This window comes from Salvia hispanica, chromosome 5, assembly GCF_023119035.1.
Source record: "Salvia hispanica cultivar TCC Black 2014 chromosome 5, UniMelb_Shisp_WGS_1.0, whole genome shotgun sequence".
NCBI classification, from domain to species: domain Eukaryota; kingdom Viridiplantae; phylum Streptophyta; class Magnoliopsida; order Lamiales; family Lamiaceae; genus Salvia; species Salvia hispanica.
Window position 1 is genome coordinate 36,471,509 of NC_062969.1, and position 10,466 is coordinate 36,481,974.

A 10,466-nucleotide genomic window follows, 5' to 3' on the forward strand; every position below is an offset into this window, starting at 1 on the left:
ATTGTGTATGTCAGTACGTGTATGTGTTGAGGAAGTGTGTACCCTAGCAAACAGAATAAAGACTCAAAGAGTATCTATTAGGGATGGGGTCCCGGTTCTGATCCAATGGAAACAAGCCACGTGTTCAGTCGGTCAAAGCAACGTTGAAGTGACCAGCGTTGTGATATTGCATATTATTCCCACTGTCTAAATGCTGCCTTATAAAAATTTGTTACTTATTTTCATTTCCGTCTATCCCTAGTATTATCGCTTTTATTTTTACCATTTTTAACAGTGAATCCACATTATACCTATTCATTATCATTCACATTTTATTATAAAACTAATATATTAAAATAGGACTCATATACCACTTCAAATTTTCAACTCACTTTCTATTATATTTTTTAAAATTCGTGTTAGATCAAATGATGACAAATTATTAAGAAAGTATATTCATTTAGAATGAGATATCTTTAAAAAAAAATATGGAACAAAGAGAATAATAGGAGTACCTTAAAAAGTAATATCTACCTTATAAAAATAGAGAATTTTGGAAATGAATATATTTTAATATATAATTAATGAAATAAGAAAGATTATAATAAAATATTGATTATAGTAATGTTAATGAAAATTGAGGCTCTCCATATTAATGAGAAAAAAGTTACTACAACTAAAGATAAAGATAAACTATTTTTACAAGAGATGCCAAAAATAGAAATGAATTTTTTCTATGGACAAGTTATTATTGGTATCATTAAATTTATAAAGTAGGAGTATATAATAAATTAAGTTTAAACTGTTACTACTATTTTATTCTCTTATTCCAAGCTATTGAGAAATCGAGCTTTATACTTATATAGTAGTAGTAATTTATAAAAAATAATGTCATCGATTATAGATTTTAAGTTATTAAAATCTGAATAAACGATAAAATTAAACCTTTGCAGTGATTACAGTTGTATATGATGAATACATTGTTTATGATAAAAAAAACTACTAACACACTTATTTGTAGGCATAAGAATATTGTAAACAAATGCTGTTCGGATTATTTATAATCAGGAAAAAAAAAGGAAAAAAGGCAGGTCATAGAAGACGTATAAACCCTCAACTTCTCTTCAATGGCGGTTGGAGACTTGAACTTTCTACAATAAATTTGTCTTATCCACTGGAAGAGGAGGTGCGATTGCTCCAACAAGATTTTCCTGAATTCACCCCGCAGCGCTCACATCCCTCGACTATAATCAAATGCGATCCTCGGCGAAGCACGCCGCGGCCGATAACAACCGCGGCATAAGCCGCCACGTCCTCACCCTCCACCAACGCCTTCACCACGCCCTCAGCCTCGGGTATCATTCCATTTAACACTTCGTGTTTTTCCTCAAAATTTTTGTTCTGAGTTTTTCTGAATCGAGGCGTCTTGTTATATGCATTATTATTGGCCGTATGAACCTTCTCTTTCAATTAGCTGTACATCTAGGATTGTGAGCTCAATCATAGTTTATGCTTTCTGGCTCGAGGTTTCATCTATTTGCTTTCGGTGCTATTTGAAGTTGCTGTGGAATGGGGATTAATTCGTGAACAAGTAACTATTTCATCTTATTTAAGAGTTCAATCTTCGGTTTGTGTAGATGTCACGTATTCTTCTCTTCGGATAAGTTACAGAAATTTCTTTACATATGCATTGCCTGCATACACATAGATCAACTGTACGATTTAAGCTAGAGAGGAGAATCTGGCTGCTAAATGGGGTGTGTGCACCTCAGTAGTGAATGAAAAAAATTCTGTTTTGATTAGGTACGAATATCAAAACGCTCATGGTGCCTCTCCTTGTGCAAGTTATAATGCATAGTTCATCAGATCCGACCGTATTTTAATCAGCACGGATACCTCATCCCCTTGTACTCATTTATCCTTAATAATTTTTCCTCTTTCTGCTAAATATCAATACTTGTATATGTATTTTAATCTGGAGCCATGGAACTCTGCCGCACAATACAAGAAATGCTAGATGAGTCATTTCAATATTTTGCTGCAGTTCTTACTTAAGCCTCTCCAAGCATATATCTGAAGTAGCATTGATCAATGCTAATCTTTGAAGTCATTAATAGCAAACCCTCTCATGGCCAGAGGCCCAGAGCTATGCTAAAATACTGGAGTTTTCCAAAACAAATTAATTCAAGTCAATGATTATTCATATTTTATCCTCGATCTAAGCATTCTTTTGCTTAAACTCCCAATAAAAACTTCTCAAAAGTCAAAACTAAAATAATCGCATTTTCTATCAAACATTGCTTGGTTTAGATGGACGGTAAAGTGGTTGGTTTTAACTGCTTATTTATTGCACTTTTATTTCTTGGGTATTGTAATGGTAGATATGTCTTCCCATTCAGAGTTACTAGAGTAATAGCTTTTCAACACCAAAAAGATAGCAAATGTAGTCTCTTTAAAAATTGGTTACATCATATCATATTGCAACTTGTGATCGCAGAAGCTGGGAGAGGAAAGAGAAATGGAACTGTTCAGACAATGAGATACAAAAACAAGTGCTTCGTTCAATTGATGCGTTCCTTGAGTGTGTCTCTAGTGAAACATTGCAATACCCACTTGTCAAGGTACTTATATTATGACAGATCTAAACGAAGCAATATGAATAGCTCATAATCTTAATTCATATGTGTCTACCTTTTATTAGCCCTATTTAACTCATTTTGTTCCAGGACTCAGTGGTTGATATAGTCAGAGCAATAAAGAGCATATTGGAATTCAAAAGTCAATCAATATTGAGCCTGGCTTCTAATGTTACCGTAAAGCTGGTTAATATTTTACCGAGTTCAATGCTGAATATTCATGTTCTGGATATACTCTATCCATTAGCAGATTTATTATCTTGCCAAGAATGGCAAGTTGCAATGTCATGTGCTGCATCCACAAATATCATTCTATCCAAGTTAAATTCTAGACACGAAAAAGAAGTGTGGCATCTTCTGAAGGAAGCAAATGCAGTTAGTTGTATTGTCCAAAATATCAAGCAGTTCTATATAGACGGAAAACCAATTCAGTACTTTCTAGAGATGTCATTTGTTTTGAGTAAAATGTTGTGGCGGTGGTCATCCTTTAGATACTCTGTGTGGAATGATTCTGAGTTCTTAAACATCTTGGATGCTATCATACAGTCTGAAAACTCAGTAGTTGCTGTGCTGCAGTTATATTCTTCTTTAGGTATCACATTATTTGTTATGATATAAGTATTTCCTATTGTTTGAAGCTAATCTTGTAAATGTAAACAACTTTTTCTGTCTTTTGTGTTTGCCAGCCCTGTGTGCAAATGGTGCGGAGAAGCTTCTTGAAAAGGGAGAGCACCTTCTTGAGATGATTGTTAGCTACATGGATAGTTCAAATACTGAGTCAGTCCGCATGGAGTCATTTAAACTTGCTCGATGCTTAGCGGTATCCTTTCTTGTATTGACCATTATCCTGAATTGATCTTGTAGACATTTCTGTGTATGAATTGTTCTACTTCATGAATTTTATCAGCTTAGCAGGAGAGGATCTACAAAAATGCTGAAGATATGCTCTGAGCCGCTTGTCAAAGCTGTCATCAATGCATTGAAGAGTCGGAGTTCAATTGCTGAAAAATCTGCTAAAAGCCAACCATCTTTTGTGGAGGAAGCTTGTCGTTTGGCTTCAATAACTTTATGGGTCGGTGATCACCACATGCACTTTTGGAAAGCTGGTGTAGATAGAGTACTCCTTGATCTTCTTCTGGAAGATTATCCCAAAATTCAAAAAATGCAGTGTGAGTCCTCCTTGAATGATCTGATAATTATTGTGCGGGAGAGCCATGAAGCAAATTTTCTACTTACCTATAGACCATATGTATGGGATATTCTTGGAGGACTTGCGGCTAATTGTGCAGGAAATATCAATCATAAGGTGCAAGGGAATGAACTCCAACTTAATGTCCTCATAATATGTGCATGGTAATACATCTATCTGCAAGAGAGTGCTTTTGTAGCTCAGGTTGGAATATTTTCTTTTTTTTCTCCAATTAGTATTATCGTTGTGGGTTTTTTCCTGCTACTCTCTGTAATTAGTTCTTGTTATTACAGTTGATTGTGGCGGTTTAACATGTGGTGCTTATTCTATTTATACTCTTTTCTCTTTCTTGTCTCTTTGGCAGCTTGTCCTTCGCAAACTCAATTCGGACATTACGTCAAGTCTCTCAATATGGTCTCACATATATGAGCGAATCTGAATCAGCAAGTAGGGCAGTTCTTATGATGGTTTATTCTCCTTGCAAATGGATTGCATCCTCAGCCAGGTCCATACTACACGAAGTACTTAGGCTGGATGCTAAGGATTATGTTCAATACTTACTGAACATTCTAAATGCTGGATTGACTGGTAGCATGTTTGGTCTTCCAGGAAACCTTGAGATTATGGTCAGCTTGATTAGTTTGGCAAGTTATTGTAGCCTACCTGCATATCGGGAACTCATAGTTAAATTCGAAGGGATGAAGACTGTGTTGGCCTTTATACGATGGTGGTTAAACAATCCTGTTCGTGTCAAAAGAGCTGCTTTGGTGTCTCATTTACGTGATCCATTCAGTGATAGGAGTTGTTGTGTTTCCGGCATAGAAGATTGGGAAGGGGAGGATGTACTTTTGATTTTTAGCTTGTGGATCCTTGCTGAGTTGTTACATCATTTTACTGATGTGAAAGTTCATCCCTCTGACAGCCAGATAGAATTTTCTAAATCCCAGTTGATTGAGGAATTGGAAGCTATATGCAGAAACCATAGTGCTTATGGTTCAAGATGGTATGCTGCATATGTGCTTAGCTATTTTGGACTATATGGTTTCCCAAGTAATTTGGGGAAGAGAATTGGGAAATCCCTAGGGGTGAGAGATCATTCTAATATAAATCTAGTTCTTGTTCATGAGGAATCTGTCCATGTTCATGAAGTAATTCTCGCTGTAAGATGTCCATCATTACTTCCTCCTGGGACAGCAGTTCCTGATGAGAAATCATCCAATGGAGTGAGCACAGAATTGGATATTGAGAGAAACATTACAAAGGCAGTCCATCTATCTGCTCACGTGGATCGGCAATCATTGTTGAAGTTGCTGGAGTATGTTTACTCTGGTTATTTACAAGCAGAAGAAGGCCATGTCAGAAAGCTTAAAGTCATCTCCAGGCATTGTAAACTGGAACCTTTAGTCCAAATGCTTTCTAGAAGAAATCCGAAGTGGGGTATCCCTTTACCAAGCTTTGATTTGAGTCCTGCTCTTAGGCCAGGTGGACAACATTTTTCGTAAGTACCATTTCCCCAATTAATGACCATAGGCATTTGCGTGCTATCTTGGAATAATTGTTTGGATATTGGGCCATGTTTAAGAAGGTCATGTGGCCTTGTGAATTCTTGATCTGGTTGTTATACATTCACCATCTTAAACATTGTTACTTTTTATTCTTTTTTCCTAAAAATATATGGGTATTGACACTGGTCTAATAAGAAGAGATTTCAAAATATAACTTCGAGTCCTGGATACACTGATTAGCGTATATGAAGCTAGCTTACTATATGCACAATTGGAGAAGGGCTATTCTATGGGATGTTGGGTGGGGAGTTCCTTATTTGCGGTTATTTGTTCCCCACATTTTTTCGTAGCTCTCTTTTCATATTTTTCTTTTGTTTTTTTCATGGATTCAGAGATCTCATATTTGAATCTAGCAGCACGATGCCATTGGTGAATTGGAAGTGCAATAGTTGCTCCTCTTTGGTTCCACATCTACATGTTCACAAAGTTATAGTGGAGTCAAGTTGTGATTATTTGCGGGCGTTATTTCAATCAGGAATGAGAGAAAGGTAAGCAGATATATATTTTGTGGGCATAAGTTTTTACATGGAGTATAATATACTAGTTGACATATCAAATCTAATGTTTTGTTACCTTTAATGTTTATTGAATCTTTTGTAGACTTCAAAGTCTGAGATATTGTTAGGATTGTTAGGTTCCAACATAAGTTTTTATCTTCTGTATTTGCACTTTTGTTGATTGGCTGAGAATGCATTTAATATTCTTACATACGGATCATTAGATGAGATGGCACCTTCATGCTTTTCTTCATTTAATTCCAATCGTGAATTTGTTTGTTCTCTCCACAAGTAGGATATGTTCTAATTAGCATTCTAGGGCTTTTTCCCATGGATTCTGAAGGTAGACAGCCCAGTAATTATAAAATAATACTAGAGAGCCTAATCATTGTCTTAAGCAGGTATCACTTGCTAACAAATTTTATGTCCAGGAAGTATAAGACTATGTGTTGGCTGCAAAAACCTGAAAGTTTAATTTATTACTTGTGATTCTCGTTGCAGTCATTTGCAAGTTGTCAAGGTCCCTGGAAGTTGGGAGTCTCTCAATAAACTGGTCAGTTGGTTTTACTCTGAGCATTTACCTGTGCCCGCTTTTGACTGTCTATGGGAGAGTTTGGATCCTGAGATCAAACTTCAAGAAATCCAGACGTACATAGAGCTGTGTTGGCTTGCCGAGTTTTGGTTTATTGAAGACCTTCATGAAGAATGTTACGAAGTCGTCATCTCTTGCTTAGATTCAACGGAGTATTTGTCTACTAAAGTAATTCAAACTGCTGCTAATTTCTCCCAGTGGAGACTGGCTCAAATGGCGGCAGACCATATGGCACCTTCATATCATCGTCTGCGCAATTCTGGCGAGCTCGATGGCTTAGACAGCAATCTTGTTGAGATGGTGCGGGCTGCATCAGTGCGGCTTTCTCAAGAGCGTGCTCAGCCCAGATGACTGGGTGTACTGTATCATCACTGTTATCTTTTTGCTGGTGACTCATCCCAAGAAAAATCTTGAATCTTGCCAGCTGATGTTAACCTATTTGGTTGTTGGGTGGAGGACATAGAAATGGAACTATATATTGTATACAGGTGAAATAGGGTGGACTAGAGCAAAGCGCAGCTGATTACAACGATTTGTATTTTTTTGAAATGTTATGTAGAGGCAAACTGACTTATATTGCTGCTAGTACTGGATAATACAACTCACCTTCACATCACCTGTGTATACATCAGGCTATAGTTGTATACTATACTTCATTAAGTGGTATTTTGCCATCTTAATTTTGATGAGCTTCTTTGGTTATACAAGAAATAATGCCTGTGAAATGTAGTGCTACTATCACTCGGGTAAATAAACTGCTTAATGATTAAAAATTTGATTAGCCGGTTGAGTGCTAAACTGATGCCCGAGCCTGAGCCGAACCTTAACTCCTTTCCGGGTACAAGCCCCAATCAACCCGATGCCCAGAGGCCAGAATACCTCAAAATACTAGGTGAAAATATTGTAAACAAGAAAATTGTGTCATTAGCTTCTTCTTGAGTCTAATTACTGGAGTGACATTTCCAACCAACTCAAACCTATTTTCGAGAACCAACTCAAACCTATTTTCGAGTAGATATGTTACACGTAATAATAATTTCTCCAAAATATTATAGTGCAAGGTCAGCTATTGGTGCAGAGACGCTTAATAAATAAAGAGTGAACTTCAAAAATGGTCCCTGGACTATGGGTTTATCTCGAAAATGGTCCCTGGACTTTAAAAATATCACCAGTAGTCCCTGGACTAAGGGTTAATATCAAAAACGGTATTTTGAGACGAAAATGCCCTTTTGAGGGGTTTTGAGGGGCTTTGGGCAATTTGGTCTTTTTACACTTTTAACATTTTAAATCTGATATTATTTTAGTTATGTACTAAATCTGATATTATTTTAAAATTATCATTCTTCATCCCTTTTGTCATCCTTCACTTTGTTTCTTTATTTCAATATTAGAGTTAATTTTACAAAATTAAATTTTAAATTTCAATTTTTAAATATCAATAAATTTTTTAATTAAAACTATTAATTCATGGACACTATAAATATTGATTGAAACTATTATTTTTTGTTATTTAATATAATATTAAGCTGAATTGAAGAAGTACAGAAAAATAATATTAATCGTGATGGAAAAATAAGAGCTATTCTATTTAGCCTTCGTTCGGTTGTTATAATTGCTTGTGATTGAATATTATGAAGTAGACTAAAAATTTTGTATAGGAGTATTTTTGTTGAAATTTTCTAGTCATTTTGATTGATTATTAACCCTTAGTCCAGGGACTACTGGTGATATTTTTAAAGTCCAGGGACCATTTTCAAGATAAACCCATAGTCCAGGAACCATTTTTAAAGTTCACTCATAAATAAATGTGAGTTGTCTAATATACTTTCATAAGTACACTCATTTCAATTCCATTTTGAAAAAATTTATCACAGCATTACCAAAGGAAACAACGGGAAAATGAAAAGTTAAAAACCACACCAAATCAACAAGAGAGGCCTTCAAATTAACGAGAAATGAACTTGTGAAGAGCTCCGTGATAGTACATGTTAAAGCACTCCCAATGGTCCGGCTAAAAACTCCCTTATTTCTCCCTAACTCCTGCCACATCAGCGCCACATCAGCACTAAAATTTATCCCCAGTTTTTAACCAACTGCTCCAATAGTTTCTCCCTTATTTCTCCCTAACTCAATATTTCATTTTTACATTATCATTTTTAATATTGTTTAATTTTCTCTACAAATGTGTTTAATAAATAGATTTATAATGAACAATTCATCGCTGTATTAATCATTGGAAAATATAATACAACAAGAAAAAAAAAAACTACAAATAAAAACCATAAAAAACAAAGATTTAAAAAAACAAAGATTTAAAAAAAACTACAAATAAAAACCATAAAAACAAAGATTTAAAAAACAAAGATTTAAAAAAAAAAAAAAAAAATAGCCGATTTATCGCGAATCAAAAAAATTATCGCCCCACAGTGGCGGCGATGATTCGGCGATCCGCACAGTGGGCGGCGATGATTCGGCGATAAATCGGCGATAATAAGGGAGTTGGCGATAATAAGGGAGTTTTATCGCCGAATTATCGCCGAATTCACTCCAACGCCCGGCGATAATCCGGCGATAATCGGCGATTTTTCGCCGGATTTAACGCCGACCCATTGGGAGTGCTCTTAAAACCGTGTACAACATCAAACAATCAGAAGTCGATAATGAAATCAAAACACGGCACATTGGCATTTTATGATCAAATCAAGGAACATACTGAACAACGGTGTGTAATTCGCAGTAAAAAAAAACAATAAATAATCGTAGGCATATGTAAACTTGAGATTTCATATAAAAATTTAAATCGTAGCCATATCATAAATTCAGTCTCATAAACAAACAACTTCGTTAATCAAAACTAGTTTAAAAAATTGGAAACGAAACGCTGTGAGTGCTACGCTTCAGAACCTGAGCTTTGAGAAAAACCAACGGTTCTTCCCGGTCTTAAACCTCTCCTCGAACCTGCTCTTCACCTCCTTGCAGGCGGAGACCTTCTTGTCACGCGAGACGAGCGCGTCGACGGAGACGATGTCCTTGAGATCCACGTCGAGCGTGTAGCGCGTGGGCATAATGTGATTGTAGTTGACCAGCTTCACGAACGCCTTCACGCGCGACTTCTTCGCCTGCTTCTTCGCTGAGTCCTTGCGGATGACCTTGCTCGGGTACTTGGCGATGCCGGCGACGAGGCAGTGACCGTAGGGGCGGTCGCGCGTTCCGTCGTCGAAGTTCTTCACGATGGTTGCCTTCTGGCCGGCGTAACGCCCTTGGAGGAGGACCACCGCCTTGTTTGCCTTGAGAAACTTCACCATTGTTGTGTGATTGTGCAGAGGTGAGAGGCCGATCGGAGAATTAGGGTTTTGAGTGGAATTTATAGTATATGAGTTTGGGGGGAAGGCCCTCTAGGGTTTTTCTCCATTTTTAATTTGAATGGGCCTCTGTAAAGTGGGCTCAATATCTTTACTTTTCTACCGTTGTTAGTTACACAGTCTTCCAAAAAAAAAAGAAAAAAAAAAAAAAGACATTTGAAAGGATACAAAAATTAATGTATAATTAGTAAAATAAGAGAGATGAAGAAATGAGAGTGTTAGTGAATAATAAGACTCACATTATTATTAGTGTTTAATAGCAGATATTAGTGATATAAGTAATAAATAAAATTAATGAGTTTGAGAGAACTTTCTATAAATGGTAATAATGAGATAATATCATTGGGACGGATAAAAAATGTAAGTGTACTTTTTTTTATGGAAAGGTGGAATACATTCTATCTTTTTAATACTCCGTCAACTAAAAATAATTTCATATATGCAATTTACGAATTTTACAAAATTAATAAAGCATAAAAGAAAATTACTAAAAGTAAATGTAGTTGGACATATTCTTAGATTGCTATGATAGGAGTACTTATTTCAGGTGATGTAGATGTACAAAATGCCTACACAACAATTGTCAACACCTATCGAGTTACCCCAGCAACCTTTCCACCATCAAAATGCATGAAGAAGATTGGAT

The 10,466-nt window shown here is 36.1% G+C and overlaps 2 protein-coding genes across 8 annotated transcripts; one reads left to right on the plus strand and one right to left on the minus strand.

Moving 5' to 3' along the window:
• The first annotated feature begins 1,098 nt into the window (after positions 1–1,098).
• On the plus strand, positions 1,099–7,074 carry LOC125188529 (BTB/POZ domain-containing protein At1g04390). Of its 7 annotated transcripts, XM_048085440.1 has the most exons (9): positions 1,102–1,334; positions 2,477–2,600; positions 2,706–2,801; positions 3,162–3,207; positions 3,302–3,435; positions 3,523–3,968; positions 4,169–5,302; positions 5,702–5,857; positions 6,368–7,074. In XM_048085440.1, exons 1-9 carry the CDS (start codon positions 1,234–1,236, stop codon positions 6,807–6,809), a joined length of 2,679 nt encoding a protein of 892 aa, XP_047941397.1. In that variant the 5' UTR covers positions 1,102–1,233; the 3' UTR covers positions 6,810–7,074. The 7 variants fall into 7 exon arrangements, with proteins under 7 accessions (XP_047941395.1, XP_047941397.1, XP_047941396.1 ...); XM_048085438.1 differs by having other exon boundaries at positions 1,099–1,334; positions 2,706–3,207; XM_048085439.1 differs by lacking the exon at positions 1,102–1,334 and having other exon boundaries at positions 2,713–3,207.
• A 2,150-nt stretch (positions 7,075–9,224) lies between these two features.
• Positions 9,225–9,831, minus strand: LOC125187149 (60S ribosomal protein L27-3-like). The gene has a single exon (XM_048083681.1). It carries the CDS (start codon positions 9,761–9,763, stop codon positions 9,356–9,358), a length of 408 nt encoding a protein of 135 aa, XP_047939638.1. The 5' UTR covers positions 9,764–9,831; the 3' UTR covers positions 9,225–9,355.
• Positions 9,832–10,466: the final 635 nt, after the last annotated feature.